At 44.4% G+C, this 20,355-nt stretch overlaps 1 protein-coding gene across 5 annotated transcripts in view; it reads right to left on the reverse strand.

The window, feature by feature from the left end:
- Positions 1-1,353: 1,353 nt before the first annotated feature.
- Positions 1,354-20,355, reverse strand: part of LOC106577179 (janus kinase and microtubule-interacting protein 3) — a 296,667-nt gene continuing 277,665 nt past the window's right edge. For 2 of the 5 annotated variants that reach the window (XM_082964989.1, XM_082964990.1), the window contains 16 exons: positions 18,535-18,666; positions 17,939-17,974; positions 16,370-16,558; positions 15,311-15,439; positions 8,942-9,025; positions 8,678-8,740; positions 8,462-8,560; positions 8,066-8,164; positions 7,470-7,529; positions 6,692-6,757; positions 6,450-6,518; positions 5,973-6,050; positions 4,867-5,070; positions 3,495-3,560; positions 3,251-3,292; positions 1,354-3,155 (listed from right to left, as the gene is read on the reverse strand). In XM_082964989.1, the coding sequence (XP_082821115.1) occupies positions 3,009-3,155; positions 3,251-3,292; positions 3,495-3,560; positions 4,867-5,070; positions 5,973-6,050; positions 6,450-6,518; positions 6,692-6,757; positions 7,470-7,529; positions 8,066-8,164; positions 8,462-8,560; positions 8,678-8,740; positions 8,942-9,025; positions 15,311-15,439; positions 16,370-16,558; positions 17,939-17,974; positions 18,535-18,666 (1,563 nt within the window). In that variant the 3' untranslated portion in view covers positions 1,354-3,008. Of the gene's footprint in view, positions 3,156-3,250; positions 3,324-3,494; positions 3,561-4,866; positions 5,071-5,972; positions 6,051-6,449; positions 6,519-6,691; positions 6,758-7,469; positions 7,530-8,065; positions 8,165-8,461; positions 8,561-8,677; positions 8,741-8,941; positions 9,026-15,310; positions 15,440-16,369; positions 16,559-17,938; positions 17,975-18,534; positions 18,667-20,355 lie in introns of all 5 variants that reach the window. The other 3 variants (XM_082964991.1, XM_082964993.1, XM_082964992.1) reach the window with 3 other exon arrangements.

A 20,355-nucleotide genomic window follows, 5' to 3' on the forward strand; every position in this document is an offset into this window, starting at 1 on the left:
GCTACCCGGGTTAAATAAAGGTGAAATAAAATATAGAAATAAAAGTTCCCTTGCGACAATTTAGCTTTTGCAACGAGACCATTAAATATATTTAAAACAATGGTAGAAGAGAGTGTAGTTCTGTTCAGTTTATCGCTAACCTTATCACAGGGACTTTGAAGCACTAACTTACATGCATGCTGATCTTGGAATAAATTGACGATAGCAAAGATTCCATCTTTGACGACGCCACATAAATGGAATAGGTACTAGCTAGCTTAATAGTTAATATTTGCGCGCTAGCTCTGCATATTCAGCTAGTGTGTGTGCGCGATTGACTGGATTAACCTCACATCAGTTACGTGCATTGAGTGCCTTTCAGACAGTAGATACAACCTCTACGTTACCTAGCAAGCTAAGGAACTGGCAGTGGATCAAACCATTGTGAGGCAAAGGGTGGTGGGGGTCGCAATCTTTTGAAACTTAAAAACGCGCTATTAAGTGTCTATAATCAGCACAATTGCTTTCATTGCGTATTATTAATATTATTTAAATTACATAGTTATGTTTCAGTGATATATTGGGGGGGACAAATCATCTTTTTCCCAGGATGGGGGGGTCGTGTGTCCCCCGTCCCCGCCGGGATTTCCGCCCCTGATGGGATCTACACTAGGGGAAACAGCACCACTGTTAAACATGGAATCTACACTAGGGAAAACAGCACCACTGTTAAACATGGAATCTACACTAGGGGAAACAGCACCACTGTTAAACATGGGATCTACACTAGGGGAAACAGCACCACTGTTAAACATGGAATCTACACTAGGGGAAACAGCACCACTGTTAAACATGGAATCTACACTAGAGGAAACAGCACCACTGTCTGCCCCACAGCTGTTGTTATTGTTTTTGTTTTGTTGATGAAGCGAAGGTGAGAAGCAACATGGTAAGAAATAATACAGTACATTTTCTGCTGTTCTGGCGCGCATGTAATGAAGTCATATCGCAGTTTCACCATTAAGGATTCCAGCTTGAAGCTTCTGCTTTTCTACAACTGTAGTACAATCCAAAATGAATCCCTTTTGTGTGGTTTTGGATTGAACTTTACAGCCTTCAAATAATCATATCCAAGAGTGGCATGAAGAATTTTTACACTTTTGTGCTTAAATATCAAGCATTTCAGGTATTTTAAGGGTCAGCGTACATAGCAAACCAGATTGGAACGATCCAGAGTAGAGTGCTGAAGGCCACATAGTCTTTTCCTACTGGGAACACATACAAACACATTGAAACAGCCATGTCTATGGCAAACATTTGCTGTACTGTAGCGCCCTCTACTGTTGGAATTCTGCACAGACAACTGAGCCTCACTTCACTTTACACATTCAACTTTAATCAACCAACCAATAACACTTGCATATAAAAAAAAATTATATCAAAAGATAAAACAATATTCAACATTGGTTGATAATAATATTCCATTTCCAGATGTGTCAGAAAGCATTCATATAATATTATTCTTACCTGTGTCTCAGTTTGTCCCGGAGACCTTTCCTTATTTGGTTTCAGGAGAGATGTCATCTATCCTAGTATTCAGATATGGCTGGTGATGTCCAGTGTATATCATTTCAAGTCCTCTGTGTGTGAGTGTGTGTGTGCATTGTGTTCCTGTGGGTGTGTGTGTGTGTGTGTGCTTGGTTATGAAGGTGCAGTAGTCCATAAAAACGGGGCTTGATCCCATTTAATGGCAAGATAATGCATAAAATACATCTTTCATACACAATCTGCTTTAACATGGAGTCATAAAGATTAAATGGGAGGTATTTGTCTCCATCAGGACATAACAGAACTAACCAAGGTCCCCACCTGAAACAAACCCACCCTCTCTAACAGGACATAACAGAACTAACCAAGGTCCCCATCTGAAACATACCCACCCTCTCTAACAGGACATAACAGAACTAACCAAGGTCCCCATCTGAAACAAACCCACCCTCTCTAACAGGACATAACAGAACTAACCAAGGTCCCCATCTGAAACAAACCCACCCTCTCTAACAGGACATAACAGAACTAACCAAGGTCCCCATCTGAAACAAACCCACCCTCTCCCAAGCACCAAGGGGGAAGATCAGATTTATATAAATCTGATCAAATGGACAATTCTAAAATCATTGAAAGCTTCTTCATTTTCATCAACAAAAAAAAAATCTAATTTAGCATTTTATTTACTCCTCTTTTGAGAAATGTATTTTAAAATCTTTGCCTTTTTTTCATACATACAAAAATACATGATGTCTAATAATACCACAGTTTGGCTTCTGGTTTCATTTCAAATGACTAGACAGGGGAAGGGCTGAGGCCATAGAGATAGATAGAGGGCACACTGGCCACAAAGCCAGTTTTAGTATGGGCAGCATCATTGAAGGCTTTCACCATTTTAAAGTTCGAGGATGGGCTCTCTTTCTGTGACTAGCTCCCTGTGAGTGTAATAACAGCGTGGTCAGATAGTGTAAACAGTGGTGTGGTGTCCATTTTAGGAAACGCTCAGCTGCAGTGGAGTGTGTGTGTGAACGTTAAGAACTATGGTAAAATGTCTCACTTCACCGTCGTTTAACATAACCCAACACCTAGTGACCTCGTCAAGAGGTTTTGGAACTCTTAGCTAAAGTGTTTGGTTGACAGAAAAGATCCAGGTTTAAGGCCCGAGCAGGACTATCGCATGACTTCACTACAGTTAGTTTGCAATCAATCAATCAAACTCTTCTTCTTCTTCATGCTTTCAAAGAGAAGCGACCAGAGCACCACCTGCTCAGCAGGGAAAAAAAACACAAAACACTCCCATGTAAGAGTTCTTCAATTCCACTGAAGTCTTCATCCATAGAGAGGAAGTCTTCCATAGAGTCTTCCATCGAGACGTGAACATCATCATTACTAACGAGGGACAGCAGTCAGGTTTAAAAGGTTACTGAAGTAAAAAAAAAAAAAGTTTTTCTGTCTTTTAAAAAAAACATGGTCATAGTATTCTATCTAAAGTCAGTGTTGCAGCATAGTTGACTGGTTTCTCGTGTGAAGAAGTCTTCGAAAAGACTTTCAGGACACTGGGAGCCATCTTGGATACCAAATCCTGTCCTCTTGAACACAATGTAGAAGACAATATGGAAACCTGTGAACTGAAATGAAAATATGATATCATGCACAGTATATAGCCTCATTTATTATTTGAATAGCTAAATAAAACAGACATTTAGATAAAAAAAATACATACTTGCTCTGGCTTCCCTGGAGAACTATGACCAAAGAATGAAGGCTAAAGAAAAAAACAAAAATAAAAATAAAAACTGAACGAATTGAAAAGAAGAGAATGGAGAGAAAGGAGTCATTTTTTTTTTTAAACAGAGGAAAAAAAGTAATTTGTAGCATTTATACTCCAATTCAGATTCCAACTGAATAAACTGAACAATACAACACAGTGTCACTGGTTTCAAAAGGGACCATTGGACCGGATGTACCTTTTCTTCTAGTTCCTTTATCTGTCTTTTCTGTGCTGCTATCCATTCCTCCAGCTCTTTGATTCTCTGGACATGAAAAACAGGATGAACAATAAGGTGGAGAACAAGTATAATCAGATTAGAGTAAATATTTAATATTGCTATACTGTAGCTGAGGAATGAGGATCTCCCTGGGGAATGTACTGTAGGGTAGCTGAGGAAGGAGAATCTCCCTGGGGAATGTACTGTAGGGTAGCTGAGGAAGGAGAATCTCCCTGGGGAATGTACTGTAGGGTAGCTGAGGAAGGAGAATCTCCCTGGGGAATGTACTGTAGGGTAGCTGAGGAAGGAGAATCTCCCTGGGGAATGTACTGTAGGGTAGCTGAGGAAGGAGAATCTCCCTGGGGAATGTGCTGTAGGGTAGCTGAGGAAGGAGAATCTCCCTGGGGAATGTACTGTAGGGTAGGTGAGGAAGGAGAATCTCCCTGGGGAATGTACTGTAGGGTAGCTGAGGAAGGAGAATCTCCCTGGGGAATGTACTGTAGGGTAGCTGAGGAAGGAGAATCTCCCTGGGGAATAAGACCCACTAGTAATGGTCGTTTCTCTCACCTCCTTTAGACAGGTATGTGTTATACTGTAGATAGACATAGTCTCATTACCTGCAGTATGTGTTATACTGTAGATAGACACAGTAACAATATTGTCTCATTAACTGCAGTGTGTGTCATAGATTGACACAGTAGTAATCGTTGTTTCTCACACCTGTTCTGCCTGGTATTAAATAAACTCAGCATTAATGGCCCATTATTTTACTGGCTGTAGATTCTCTCACCTGCTATGTGTTGTACCAGCTCCATCGTCTACCAGCTCCACCCTCTACCAGCTCCACCCTCTACCAGCTCCACCCTCTACCAGCTCCACCCTCTACCAGCTCCATCCTCTACCAGCTCCATCCTCTACCAGCTCCATTCTCTACCAGCTCCATCTTCTACCAGCTCCATCCTCTACCAGCTCCATCCTCTACCCGCTCCATCCTCTACCAGCTCCACCCTCTACCAGCTCCATTCTCTACCAGCGCCATCCTCTACCAGCTCCACCCTCTACCAGCTCCACCCTCTACCAGAACCACCCTCTACCAGCTCCATCCTCTACCAGCTCCATCCTCTACCAGCTCCACCCTCTACCAGCTCCACCCTCTACCAGCTCCATCCTCTACCAGCTCCATCCTCTACCAGCTCCACCCTCTACCAGCTCCACCCTCTACCAGCTCCATCTTCTACCAGCTCCATCCTCTACCAGCTCCATCCTCTACCAGCTCCACCCTCTACCAGCTCCACCCTCTACCAGCTCCACCCTCTACCAGCTCCATCCTCTACCAGCTCCATCCTCTCACCTGCTGTGAGTGCTGTAGCATTTCCATTCTCTCCCTGAGGATCTGTGAGTCCCTCTCTCTTAGCTCCATCATGACCCCTCTCTTCCACTGCTCCACCGCCCGACGCAGTGTCTCCCTCTCATCGTCCGACAGCATCTCCGACATCTTGGCCCCCGCATCCTGTTGCAGGGCATTAAACAGCATCGCCTCTAGCTCCAAGATCCTCTGGAGGGAGGGAGCGGAGAGAGGGATGGAAGGATGGAGAGAGAGGGGAGAGAAAGAAGGAGAGTGGCAAGGTAGTTGGTGTTACACCTAACGACCACAAGCGGGCACAGGTGCAGCTAGTCAGTGGGTGGACAATGTGATCCACTGGCTCAATGTTTTCTATAAAAACATATACACTGACTAGACAAAACATTAAGAACAATGCGCTTTCCATGACATGGACTGACCAGGTGAATCCAGGTGAAAGCTATGATCCCTTATTGATGTCATTTGTTAAATCCACTTCAAATTAGTGTAGATGAAGGGGAGGAGACAGGTTAAAAAAGGATTTAAGCCTTGAGACAATTGAGACATGGATTATGTACGTGTGCCATACACAATCCATGTCTCAATTGATTTAAGCAAGACAAAAGATTTAAGTGCCTTTGAACGGGGTATGGTAGTAGGTGCCAGGCGCACCGGTTTGAGTCAAGAACTACAATGCTGCTGGGTTTTTCATGTGTATCAAGAATGGTCCACTGCCCAAAGGACATCCAGCCAACTTGACAACTATGGGAAGCATTGGGCCAGCATCCCTGTGGAACACTTCTGACACCTTGCCCCGATGAATTGACTCTGTCCTGAGGGCAAAAACGGGGTGCAACTCAATTTTTGGAAGGTGTTCTTAATGTTTGTGCACTCATTGTATATTTTCACTTTAGTCATTTAGCAGATATCAATCAAATGTATTTATAAAACCCATCTTACATCAGCTGATGTCACAAAGTGCTGTACAGAAACCCAGCCTAAAACAGCAAGCAATGCAAGTGTAGAAGCACGGATGCTTTTATCCAGAGTGCGAGTGTTAGTTTACAAAGGCAAGTTTTTTCCTGGAACATTTAGGTCCATTTGAAATGTCTCACCTTGTGAGCCTGAGCCATGGACTGTTTCCTGTAGTCCAACTCCTCATCCAGATAGCCTTTCTGTTTACTGAACACATGCTGCAAATAACACACAACACAACCTGATCATTCAGCCAACTCCTACCTGAAGATTCATACAAAATCATTCATTCATTCTCTCTTTCATTCATTCATTTATTAATTAATTAATTAATTCTCTCTCTTTCATTCATTCATTTATTAATTAATTCATTCATTTCTTTAATTCATTAATTTGTTAATTCATTATTTCTTTCATTCATTAATTCATTTGTTCATTCATTCATTCATTCATATAAGATGTCTGTTGAATACTGTAGGTCAGACTACAATATATTGCCAGTTGCCAATGCACTTTAAACATATAACACATACTACCATGCATCAGCAACATATTAAACAACTTGAGCAACATGCTAAATAAGAAGGCTTAAAATAAAATTTTGATCAGCCATTTACCTTCTCACTTTCAATGTCCATCCTTTTCTGTGCTAAAGCTGTTTTGGTGACCTCTATATTCTCAAGCCACTGAAAGGAGAAGATAAATTGGGATATTCAGCTGGGAATAAAACATTATTTTATCTCATTAACTCAATTATGCAAAGCCGACTGTACGACAGGGATTCAAAGACAAGGCTGGCATTCAAACAAACAAAGATTAAACAGCCTTTTGAAATGTAAGTTGCTGAAAATATAAATACCCTCTCTGCTAGTGTTAAGACGGTCCTGGCGTGAATGACGACCACCTGCTCCTCATTGGATAGGTTCTGGGTGGTACATGGCACATAAGGAGAACACAACACTCACACACTCAGTATCAAGCAGACAGCAGATCCATCAACACTCAGACACTCAGAATCAAGCAGACAGCACATCCATCAACACTCAGACACTCCGTATCAAGCAGACAGCACATCCATCAACACTCAGACACTCCGTATCAAGCAGACATCAGATCCATCAACACTCAGACACTCAGTATCAAGCAGACATCAGATCCATCAACACTCAGACACTCCGTATCAAGCAGACAGCATATCCATCAACAGTCAGACACTCAGTATCAAGCAGACAGCAGATCCATCAACACTCAGACACTCAGTGTCAAGCAGACAGCACATCCATCAACACTCAGACACTCCGTATCAAGCAGACCGCAGATCCATCAACACTGAGGCACTCAGTATCAAGCAGACAGCAGATCCATCAACACTGAGGCACTCAGTATCAAGCAGACATCAGATCCATCAACACTCAGACACTCCGTATCAAGCAGACACCAGATCCATCAACACTGAGGCACTCAGTATCAAGCAGACAGCAGATCCATCAACACTGAGGCACTCAGTATCAAGCAGACAGCAGATCCATCAACACAGAGGAGACAGATAGACAGAGCGATGAGTCCAGTGAGGTTGGAGCGGACCCTACTACAGGCAGACATACATGTACATACATGTAGATAGGAAATGAACATACACTTACGGCATTATCCCCCAGTATATCTAGCTTTTTCATTAGCTCTGTGATGATGATGTCCTGCCAGGGAGAAGAGACAAAAACAGCAGGTTAAACTTCAAATCAAATAAAGTCCTTAACACTCCCCCTAGACCAAGGGTATTCAACTCTGACCCTACGAGGACAACTACTGGTGTTCTGTTCTACCTGATCATTAATATCACCCACCTGGTGTCCCAGGTCTAAATCAGGCCCTGATCATTAATATCACCCACCTGGTGTCCCAGGTCTAAATCAGGCCCTGGTCATTAATATCACCCACCTGGTGTCCCAGGTCTAAATCAGGCCCTGGCCATTAATATCACCCACCTGGTGTCCCAGGTCTAAATCAGGCCCTGGTCATTAATATCACCCACCTGGTGTCCCAGGTTTAAATCAGGCCCTGATTAGAAGGGAACAATGAAGAAAGGCAGTGGAACTGGCTTTGAGGTCAAGATTTGAATTCAAGGCCCCTAGACACTCTCCTAGCCCCTAGCTCCTAGCCCCTATCCCCTAGCTCCTAGCCTCTACCCCCTAACACCTTTTATATGATATTATTATTATAGATATAGACTCACTGTGACTCCGTCGGCCTCACAGTACACCTGCAGTGGACTGATGCCTTCACAGAAGTGGATGTCATGGAAGTTGATTCCTGGAGATCTCCTCTCCCTCTCCTGGACGGTGATAGATGCCATTATTACTAGATGGCCCATCTTGGAGACCATGGGCATGTTAATCTAGCCTTTCATTAGTCTTTCATTAGCTAAAGTATGTACGAGTACAGCTAAAACTGTAAAAACGACAATACGTTTCCAAAAACGTGAATAACATTAAGATTAAAAAAAATTGTTGTACAATTGTGTACAAGGTCCAGTGGAAACTCCTAGCGATTGGAGAGGATGGAGCCAGGGGGACTGCCATACCACGGCGCCCGTAAAAGCAGTTGTTGTGAGGGGTTAAATGGCTCTTACTTCAAGTTCAAGGATCCGGAACTCCAGGAGTTCATTCTGGTCTCTGGCGTCCTGAAATTCGTTTTTTAAACGTGACTCCTCTGTTTCCATGTGCTTGATCTGTTAAGAGACAGAAATACACTGGGGAAATATAATCACAATCACATTTTCCCAATCACACCTGAATTACATGTGACATATCACTTCAGGTAAATATGATGGATAATAGTTTTATACCTTCTCTATGAGTTCTTGATTTCTTTGATACAGGGCTTGTTTCTCCTCGATCCACTTCATATCCTTCAAACACACAGGGAATCAGTGGTAAAGAACTCTCTCTCTCTGTGTGTGTGTGTGTGTGTGTGTGTGTGTGTGTGTGTGTGTGTGTGTGTGTGTGTGTGTGTGTGTGTGTGTGTGTGTGTGTGTGTGTGTGTGTGTGTGTGTGTGTGTGCGTGCGTGCGTGCGTGTGTGTGTGAGTGTGTGTGTGTGAGATCCAGTCACCTGTCCTTGCTGGGACAGAACACACTCCAGGTCCTGTATTCTGGTTTGGTAGAGAATAAGCTCTGCTTGCAACTGTTCTCTTGTCTGTGGAGTGAAGAGAACAACATTCACTGGTTATATACAATGATAATCAATGCTAGTAGAATATGTTTCTCTATCTGGTTCAGTCTCCAGGGCAGCATTCTGGATCTACCTGGTTCTGTCTCTACCTTGTTCAGTCTCTACCTGGTTCAGTCTCTACCTGGTTCAGTCTCTATGGCAGCATTCTGGATCTACCTGGTTCAGTCTCTACCTTGTTCAGTCTCTACCTGGTTCAGTCTCTATGGCAGAATTCTGGATCTACCTGGTTCAGTCTCTACCTGGTTCAGTCTCTATGGCAGAATTCTGGATCTACCTGGTTCAGTCTCTACCTTGTTCAGTCTCTAGGGCAGCATTCTGTCTCTACCTGGTTTAGTATCTACCTTGTTCAGTCTCTACCTTGTTCAGTCTCCAGGGCAGCATTCTGGATCTACCTGGTTCAGTATCTACCTTGTTCAGTCTCTACCTGGTTCAGTCTCTATGGCAGCGTTCTGGATCTACCTGGTTCAGTCTCTACCTGGTTCAGTCTCTATGGCAGCATTCTGGATCTACCTGGTTCAGTCTCTACCTTGTTCATCCTCTACCTGGTTCAGTCTCTACCTGGTTCAGTCTCAAGGGCAGCATTCTGGATCTACCTGGTTCAGTCTCTACCTTGTTCAGTCTCTACCTGGTTCAGTCTCAAGGGCAGCATTCTGGATCTACCTGGTTCAGTCTCTACCTTGTTCAGTCTCTACCTGGTTCAGTCTCTACCTGGTTCAGTCTCAAGGGCAGCATTCTGGATCTACCTGGTTCAGTCTCTACCTTGTTCAGTCTCTACCTGGTTCAGTCTCTACCTGGTTCAGTCTCCAGGGTAGCATCTGTCTCTACCTGGTTCAGTCTCTACCTTGTTCAGTCTCCAGGGCAGGATCTGTCTCTACCTGGTTCAGTCTCTACCTTGTTCAGTCTCTACCTGGTTCAGACTCTACCTGGTTCAGTTTTTACCTGGTAGAGTCTCTATGGCAGCATTCTGGCTCTACCTGGTTCAGTCTCTACCTTGTTCAGTCTCTACCTGGTTCAGTCTCTACCTGGTTCAGTCTCAAGGGCAGCATTCTGGATCTACCTGGTTCAGTCTCTACCTTGTTCAGTCTCTACCTGGTTCAGTCTCCAGGGTAGCATCTGTCTCTACCTGGTTCAGTCTCTACCTTGTTCAGTCTCTACCTGGTTCAGTCTCTACCTTGTTCAGTCTCAACCTGGTTCAGTCTCTACCTGGTTCAGTCTCCAGGGTAGCATCTGTCTCTACCTGGTTCAGTCTCTACCTTGTTCAGTCTCCAGGGCAGGATCTGTCTCTACCTGGTTCAGTCTCTACCTTGTTCAGTCTCTACCTGGTTCAGACTCTACCTGGTTCAGTTTTTACCTGGTAGAGTCTCTATGGCAGCATTCTGGCTCTACCTGGTTCAGTCTCTATGTCAGCATTCTGGCTCTACCTGGTGTCATGACGTTGGCCTCTTTGAGTACAGGGAGGACAGTTGACCCCCTCCCCCCTTGCACCATCCCCCAACCTACCTCCCCCCACCCAGGCCCTGTGTGAAAGGGTTGTAAAATTCCAGAGGAGAATCTTACAACCACATGGCCCAGTTGAGACACAGAGGGGTCCCATAGAGAGACACAGGAAATTCTTCCAACTCACACAATTGGGGAACCGAATGACATTTGTTTTTCTGGAGAAGGTATGGAAGATTGGTGAAGAATCCAGCTACGAACTGGTCCGCTTGGTACAATTTTGTGATACTCAGAAGAGACAATATAACCATATTACCATAAAACGGTTTATATAATAGCCTCAGCCTTGAGACTTGCATCCACATGGTTGTATAGAATGTATTAATAAGGATAAAGCTATTTGTAATACATTGAGATGCTATGTACTGATGTTAATGTGATAGAATTGTATTTCTGTAGCAAGCTTAACTCAGTCATCGGCACGCCCCCAGGGACACAGACAGGACCAGGCGTCATGTGACATGTTCCCTATAAAACTATACCCTGATCTACTTTTTTCAGACCCGGCCTCCAATCCATTGCGAGTTGGCCAATAGGTTTGACCATCCAAGTACTCTACTGAAAGTGAACTATACCACGTGGTTAACTTTTAGACTATCGATACCGACAGAATAAGAACAAGTCTTTGATATTAATTATTAGTCTGCAGCTAAGTAAATTATATCATTGAACGCGAAGACCAACGAAACATCCATTCTATAACGACATTAATGAATGTCGCTTTGAAAGATCCATTCTAACCGAGAGAGAGAGAGAGAACGTGGACAAAACTCTCCAACAGAACGACGCTCCAACAAGGATCCCGACGACACACTGAGCGTAAATATATATTGATTGCAATTGTTCCCAAATGAGTGAGCGTTCATGTGCAATTGATTAGCATGTCAATTGTTAATATTAATGAACTCTGTGTGTCTCCTCAGCTGACCGTTTATGATCCTTTGTTTAACAAGACACCAGCCATGCCTGTTTAGCCCACTAGGGCACATTACTCTACCAATTCTTTGTGATGATAATTACTGTTTGTATACTTTCTGTGAATTTGTCACGTCCTGACCAGCAGAGGGCGTATTGCTTAGTCTAGGTCAGGATGTGGCAGGGGGTTTGTGTTTGTTAAATGTTGGGTTGATGATTGGGACTTCCAATTGAAGGCAGGTGTGTATAGTTGCCTTTGATTGGAAGTCCTATATAGGTGTGTGTGTTTGTCTTTGGGGTGGTGGGTGATTGTTCTGTGTTGAGCCTATGCTTTGCAGACTGTCAGTTTATCGTTCGTTTTCTTGTTTGTTGTTTTTGTATTCGTGTTGGTTTAATTAAATGTTCAAAATGAACAACTGCACACCTGCTGCGTATTGGTCTACCTTTTCCGATGACGATTTCGCATTATCGTCAGAAGACGAAGATACCTGTGACAGAATCCCCACCAACAAAGGACCAAGCAGCGGAAGAAGGCTGGCGAGGTAAGGGAGACCGAGAGGCACCCCCAATAATTTTTTAGGGGGGGGCACAAGGGCTGTTTGATGGGGCAAGAGATGCCCGCCAGTCAACAGTCGCCAGAGCTGCCCGCCAGTCAACAGTCGTCATCAGAGCTGCCCGCCAGTCAACAGTCGTCATCAGAGCTGCCCGCCAGTCAACAGTCGTCATCAGAGCTGCCCGCCAGTCAACAGTCGTCATCAGAGCTGCCCACCAGTCAACAGTCGTCGTCAGAGCTGCCCGCCAGTCAACAGTCGTCGTCAGAGCTGCCCGCCAGTCAACAGTCGTCGTCAGAGCTGCCCGCCAGTCAACAGTCGTCAGAGCTGCCCGCCAGTCAACAGTCGTCAGAGCTGCCCGCCAGTCAACAGTCGTCAGAGCTGCCCGCCAGTCAACAGTCGTCAGAGCTGCCCGCCAGTCAACAGTCGTCAGAGCTGCCCGCCAGTCAACAGTCGCCAGAGAGGTCAGACTGCGCTGAACTGCCGGAGTGGCCAGACTGCGCTGAACTGCCGGAGTGGCCAGACTGCGCTGAACTGCCGGAGTGGCCAGACTGCCCTGACCTGCCGGAGTGGCCAGACTGCCCTGACCTGCCGGAGTGGCCAGACTGCCCTGACCTGCCGGCGTGGCCAGACTGCCCTGAACTGCCGGCGTGGCCAGACTGCCCTGAACTGCCGGCGTGGCCAGACTGCCCTGAACTGCCGGCGTGGCCAGACTGCCCTGAACTGCCGGCGTGGCCAGACTGCCCTGAACTGCCGGCGTGGCCAGACTGCCCTGAACTGCCGGAGTGGCCAGACTGCGCTGAACTGCCGGAGTGGCCAGACTGCCCTGAACTGCCGGAGTGGCCAGACTGCCCTGAACTGCCGGAGTGGCCAGACTGCCCTGACCTGCCGGAGTGGCCAGACTGCCCTGACCTGCCGGAGTGGCCAGACTGCCCTGACCTGCCGGAGTGGCCAGACTGCGCTGACCTGCCGGAGTGGCCAGACTGCACTGACCTGCCGGAGTGGCCAGACTGCCCTGACCTGCCGGAGTGGCCAGACTGCCCTGACCTGCCGGAGTGGCCAGACTGCCCTGACCTGCCGGAGTGGCCAGACTGCCCTGAACTGCCGGAGTGGCCAGACTGCCCAGACTGTCCCCAGTTGCCAGACTGCCCAGACTGTCCCCAGTTGCCAGACTGCCCAGACTGTCCCCAGTTGCCAGACTGCCCAGACTGTCCCGAGCTGCCAGACTGCCCAGACTGTCCCGAGCTGCCAGAGTGGCCCGACTGCCTGGAACGGCCTGCACCTGAGCCACCTCCAGGATAGGTGGGTTGGGGAGGGAGGGTGTAGCACAGTGCCGTTGTTGACGGCAGCCACCCTCCCTTCCCTCCCTTATGGTTTAGGGGTTATTGTTTGTTGGGTTTTTGTTGGGGTATTGGGGATTTTCTTGTTTTTCTTTTTTAGGTGCATCCTGGAGTCTGCACCTTGAGGGGCGGGGTACTGTCACGTCCTGACCAGCAGAGGGCGTATTGCTTAGTCTAGGTCAGGATGTGGCAGGGGGTTTGTGTTTGTTAAATGTTGGGTTGATGATTGGGACTTCCAATTGAAGGCAGGTGTGTATAGTTGCCTTTGATTGGAAGTCCTATATAGGTGTGTGTGTTTGTCTTTGGGGTGGTGGGTGATTGTTCTGTGTTGAGCCTATGCTTTGCAGACTGTCAGTTTATCGTTCTTTTTTTTGTTTGTTGTTTTTGTATTCGTGTTGGTTTAATTAAATGTTCAAAATGAACAACTGCACACCTGCTGCGTATTGGTCTACCTTTTCCGATGACGATTTCGCATTATCGTCAGAAGACGAAGATACCTGTGACAGAATTACTTAGTTTAGTAAATAAATGATTTTAAGACAATTGATGTATGGATGAATTTAGTAAAGACTGGGTTCGTGCAGATACAACAATTTACGACGTTTGGAATGAGACTGGACGCGAGGTAAAATACACCATTTAAACCAGAAGATAATCGGCCTATACTATAATAGAATAATAATATATAATGTTATAATATAGGAAAGTTATATTAGGAAAATTATAACTTTGTAATCTGAATATTTTCCTTGGTGCCCCGATCTCCTAGTTAATTACAATTAAACGATTAATCAGTTTAATCGCGTGATATTAATTACAGGGAGTTAATTGATAAACATGTCTTCAGTTTAATGGTACCCCAAAGACACGACACTGGTCAGTCTCTGTGGCAGCATTCTGGCTCTACCTGGTTCAGTCTCTGTGGCAGCATTCTGGCTCTACCTGGTTCAGTCTCTGTGGCAGCATTCTGGCTCTACCTGGTTCAGTCTCTATGTCAGCGTTCTGTCTCTACCTGGTTCAGTCTCTATGGCAGCGTTCTGGCTCTACCTGGTTCAGTCTCTGTGGCAGCATTCTGGCTCTACCTGGTTCAGTCTCTATGTCAGCATTCTGGCTCTACCTGGTCAGTCTCTATGTCAGCATTCTGGCTCTACCTGGTTCAGTCTCTATGTCAGCGTTCTGTCTCTACCTGGTTCAGTCTCTATGGCAGCGTTCTGGCTCTACCTGGTTCAGTCTCTATGGCAGCATTCTGGCTCTACCTGGTCAGTCTCTATGTCAGCATTCTGGCTCTACCTGGTTCAGTCTCTATGTCAGCATTCTGTCTCTACCTGGTTCAGTCTCTATGGCAGCGTTCTGGCTCTACCTGGTTCATATGGCAGCATTCAGTCTCTACCTGGTTCAGTCTCTATGGCAGCGTTCTGGCTCTACCTGGTTCATATGGCAGCATTCAGTCTCTACCTGGTTCAGTCTCTATGGCAGCGGTCTGGCTCTACCTGGTCAGTCTCTATGTCAGCATTCTGGCTCTACCTGGTTCAGTCTCTATGTCAGCATTCTGTCTCTACCTGGTTCAGTCTCTATGGCAGCGTTCTGGCTCTACCTGGTTCATATGGCAGCATTCAGTCTCTACCTGGTTCAGTCTCTATGGCAGCGGTCTGGCTCTACCTGGTTCAGTCTCTATGTCAGCATTCTGTCTCTACCTGGTTCAGTCTCTAGGGCAGCATTTTGGTTTGAGACCTGCGTGCTTAACTCACATTTTCTCTCACGGACGTCAATGCATGATTTATGTGAATGTCTGGGCTGAATCAGGCCTTGGAGGAGTCCTACTTATGAAGGACAGGTGAATACGACTATAGCCCAATACTTCTAGTGGACTAGTGGTCTGAAATACATTATTGCCTAGTGAATGAAATACATGTTTGATAATGGCATCATAATAGAGCACCTCTTACCTTGACTTCCTTCTCTGCATCAAACGTGCCCCCCACCTGCTCCTGTAGAAGTGCATAGGCTCTCTGAAGAGCCTGGTACTCCATGGTCAACTGATGAAACCTCATCTCTGTCTCCTCCCTGATCATACCCTACAGGCAGACAGAAAGACAGGTAGACAGAAAGACAGGCAGGCAGACAGAAAGACAGAAAGAAAGGTAGACGGAAAGACAGGCAGACAGATTGGCAGACAGACAGGCAGACAGATGGGCAGACAGACAGGCAGACAGAAAGACAGGTAGACGGAAAGACAGGTAGACAGATGGGCACACATGCAGACAGACAGGTAGACAGACGGGCACACATGCAGACAGACAGGTGGACAGACAGGCAGACAGACAGGCAGACAGACAGAGAGGCAGACAGACGGGCAGACAGGCAGAAAGACAGACAGGCAGATGTACAGACAGACAGGTAGACAGACGGACAGACAGGCAGACAGATGGGCAGACAGACGGGCAGACAGATAGGAGATGGGCAGACAGGCAGATGTACAGACAGACAGGTAGACAGACGGACAGACAGGCAGACAGACGGGCAGACAGACGGGGAGACAGACGGGGAGACGGGCAGACAGGCAGATGTACAGACAGACAGACAAAAACAACAGTGAGGGTAGTCAGGACAGTTGCTGTCCCTCCCCATGGTCATTATAACACAATTTCAGAAATAACATATGACATAAGAAACCAGCAATATGTCTGCTTCGCAGTAAACGTTGCATTGCATATTTACACTTCTGTAATTGACTGCTGTATATCAAGAATGGAAACACACTTCCGAATTCATTCATAGTTCTATAACAAAACAAATGTCAAAACGTCCAGCTTTCATCAGGGAGCAATCAGATGACAAAACGTACATATATCTCTCCACCTCCTTTCTCTTTTTCTCTGTCTTGATCTTTCTCTCTTTCCTCTCTCCCTCTCTCTTGATCACCCTCTTTCTCTCTGTCAGACTCCCCTTAAACACGACAAGCAAAACTGTACGACTTTCCCAGAAAGTCTGTCTCCGTGTCTTACCTCCTCCAGGTCATCGTCTGGTGTGCACGGTGTCCTGTCTGTGTGGAAGGAGATGGAGGAACCGTCTGAGTCTATAGAAGCCTCTTCATCGTAACCAAAGAACGTCTCTACCACTGGTTTACATGGCTTAATGGCCTTCTTCCTCCCTATGGTGCCCTGCCGCCTGTACCTGAGCAGCATATCTCTTTCCTAGAACATCATTCCATAGAAAATGAAAGAAAATGTTGTTTGTCATGTGCCGAATACAACAGGCGTATTAAACAGAGCTTTCCTCAGAGACACCTAATATTAAACAGTACCCTCCTCAGAGACACCTAATATTAAACAGTACTATCCTCAGAGACATAGTTAATATTAAACAGTACTATCCTCAGAGACATAGTTAATATTAAACAGTACTATCCTCATAGACATAGTTAATATTAAACAGTACTATCCTCAGAGACATAGTTAATATTAAACAGTACCCTCCTCAGAGACATAGTTAATATTAAACAGTACTATCCTCATAGATACCTAATATTAAACAGTACTATCCTCAGAGACATAGTTAATATTAAACAGTACTATCCTCAGAGACATAGTTAATATTAAACAGTACTATCCTCAGAGACATAGTTAATATTAAACAGTTCTATCCTCAGAGACATAGTTAATGTTAAACAGTACTATCCTCAGAGACACCTAATATTAAACAGTACTATCCTCATAGACATAGTTAATATTAAACAGTACTATCCTCATAGATACCTAATATTAAACAGTACTATCCTCATAGACATAGTTAATATAAAACAGTACTATCCTCATAGACATAGTTAATATTAAACAGTACTATCCTCAGAGACACCTAATATTAAACAGTACTATCCTCATAGACATAGTTAATATTAAACAGTACTATCCTCAGAGACATAGTTAATATTAAACAGTACTATCCTCAGAGACATAGTTAATATTAAACAGTACTATCCTCATAGACATAGTTAATATTAAACAGTACTATCCTCAGAGACATAGTTAATATTAAACAGTACTATCCTCATAGACATAGTTAATATTAAACAGTACTATCCTCATAGATACCTAATATTAAACATTACTATCCTCATAGACATAGTTAATATTAAACAGTACTATCCTCAGAGACATAGTTAATATTAAACAGTACTATCCTCATAGACATATCTAGATATTAAACAGTACTATCCTCATAGACATATCTAGATATTAAACAGTACTATCCTCATAGACACTAAAGATGCAGATCTTGTCCCTCCTTTGAGGCTGAGAGACTGAGGATACATTCCAAATGGTACCCTATTCCTTATGTAGTGCACTACTTTTGACCAGGGCCCACCATATGTCTCTGGACAAAAGTAGTGCACCCCTGTATAAAGGGAAAGTGGGAGAGTAAGACACACAAGGACATTTCCATATCAGAGTCTGGGGAGGGGTTGCATCAAACTAACTTTATATTGATATTAGATTAGTTGTTGTTTCCATTAAACTATCCCTCGTGTTGCATTCCTATCATAATTAAGATAATTCAATAAAGTATTAACTTACAATCACACTCTTCACGTATCCAGCTGTCTCCAGTGCCTAGAAAACACATACATTTTGTTGTTGCAATGTCTCTTCCTGTGTTTCATGTCAACAAATCCCTTCCATTTGATTCAAAATCATCAGTGTGTGTAGCCTCCAGCTGAAGACGACTGTGAGCATGAGTGTGACAGTGAGATAAAAAAATTGAGAAAGAGAGAGAGGGATGGAGAGAGAGAGAGAAAGAAAGAAACAAAGAGGGTAAGCGAGTGAGAAAGATAGATAAAGAATGACAGAGTGAGAGAGAGAGAAAGAGAGAAAGAGAGAGAAAGAGAGAGAGAAAGAGAGAGAAACAATGACAGTGTGAGAGAGAGAGAGAGAAAGAGAGAGAGAGAGAGAGAGAGAGAGAGAGAGAGAGAGATAAAGAATGACAGAGAGAGAGAGAGAGAGAGAGAGAGAGAGAGAGAGAGAGAGAGAGAGAGAGGGGAGAGAGAGAGAGAGAATGACAGAGTGAGAGAGAGAGAGCGCGAGAGAGAAAGAGAGAGTCAGAGAGAGAGAGAGAGAGAGAGAATGACAGAGCAAACCCACCGAGGGTGCTGCTGTAATAGAAATTGTAATACCTTTGACAGGTCGTCAATAATATTCTGCTGTTCTAGAACCTGTAGTCTGAGGAACTCGATCTCTCTCTCCTCCTGACTCTGATCAAGGTCGTTTAGAGAGCTGGGACGTCTTTTGGTGGCTACCTTCTCTCTCTGGAAAGGAAGTCAACCGGTTAAAGGTGTAATATGCGGAAATCGCTCAGCCATTTCCTGGTTGCTAAAGTTCTAATAGCTCGTCTATTGCCAGTTTATGTGAAAAAACAAGCAATGTACAGTCTGAAGAATCCATTGTACCATCTAAACCACTGTAAAAATATATTTTCAACAATCAAAAATATTGTATATTCAGCTGTTTGATGCTGATGTACAAAACTGAAAGTAAAAGACGCAAAAAATAAACTTATGAACAGTAAGCATAGAAGAAACGCACATAGAACAGATCTACCGCGTCTTACACTTGCTTTCAATGAGAATGACAGATCTATAACTCGTATTTCTATGTGATTTTGGTCAGGTCGCCCAAAAAGTAACATATTGCAGCTTTAAAAACAATAAAGATATTCAATTTGAGGCATTTTCTGAAATCTGAAGAATGAAATCTCTATGCACTAGTCAGCTACTCCACTTGATTCATGTTATCTCTCTTGTCACAAGGGATTACTGTACTGTGTTAAAGGTAGTCAGTGTTCTGTTAACTCTCTTGTCACAAGAGATTACTGTACTGTGTTAAGGGTAGTCAGTGTTCTGTTAACTCTCTGTAACTAGAGATTACTGTACTCTATGCAAATTAACTGATAATGCCCGAGAAGCTGGTGTTTGGAGGATATATTGGCACGGGTGTTGTTAGACCCAAACACCGGCTTCAAGGGCATTATCACTTTTATACAACGGGTTACCAAATGTTCAAATAATAATTGACACATTTTTATTAAAAAAAGTTATTTAGATGAATTTATTCATACTATTTCATCATTCCACAAGATATAGTCCCGACACAAATCTAGGGTTGCTACCCGAGCCGGCTGGTCGTTCATTCTATTGGTTCGGTTGCCAGAGACGCGACCCAGTCGTTCAGTCTTTTTGTTCTGTATCTGTGGACGCGACCCAGTCGTTCAGTCTTTTTGTTCTGTATCTATGGACGTGACCCAGTCGTTCAGTCTTTTTGTTCTGTATCTATGGACACGACCCAGTCGTTCGTTCTAAATGGTCCATTGCCATAATGGCTGGCAACGTTCTTATCTCTTGCTTGCTAGCTAGTGAAATACGGCTAACTTACAGTCACGTCAAAAAGTGCAGCCAGAATAACAGCAAAGTAGCTGCATTTGCATTTGTTTCAGCTGTTTTCTAGTGACGTATATTTGGATACATCAATAACAATGAGCTAATGAGGCGCGATTTCGCCTGGCATAGAAAATGTGCTCACTCGTCAGGACACTGTTGTTCAGAGGAGCTAGCCAACAACACAGCTAACACTATCACTTCAAACTGAAGCTGGAAAGACTGCAAACTAGCTGCACTTCGTTTCGTTTTATCTTTTTTCAATTGACATTTCTTTGTATAGATCCATAAAAATTATGCCAGCTGGTTCATGATTTCGACTGGCTGAGAATCGCTGCCTGCCTGTCTGTCTCGTCCCGACTCCCGACTCGTTCATTACTATTGGACAGCTGGAGATTGAATTTAAATATTGAAACAATGTTGCAAATGTCGGAGAGCCAGACAGCAAGGTTTATACAAACCTCCGCTGTTAAATGTTAGTCTAGAACAAATGTGAGATAATGTCTAGATGCTTTTTATAGTGGAGATCAAGTTTATAAATTGCCTGGCTGGGCTGATGAGACA

The sequence above is a fragment of the Salmo salar genome, chromosome 18 (genome assembly GCF_965601325.2).
Source record: "Salmo salar chromosome 18, fSalSal1, whole genome shotgun sequence".
In the NCBI taxonomy this organism is placed as follows: domain Eukaryota; kingdom Metazoa; phylum Chordata; class Actinopteri; order Salmoniformes; family Salmonidae; genus Salmo; species Salmo salar.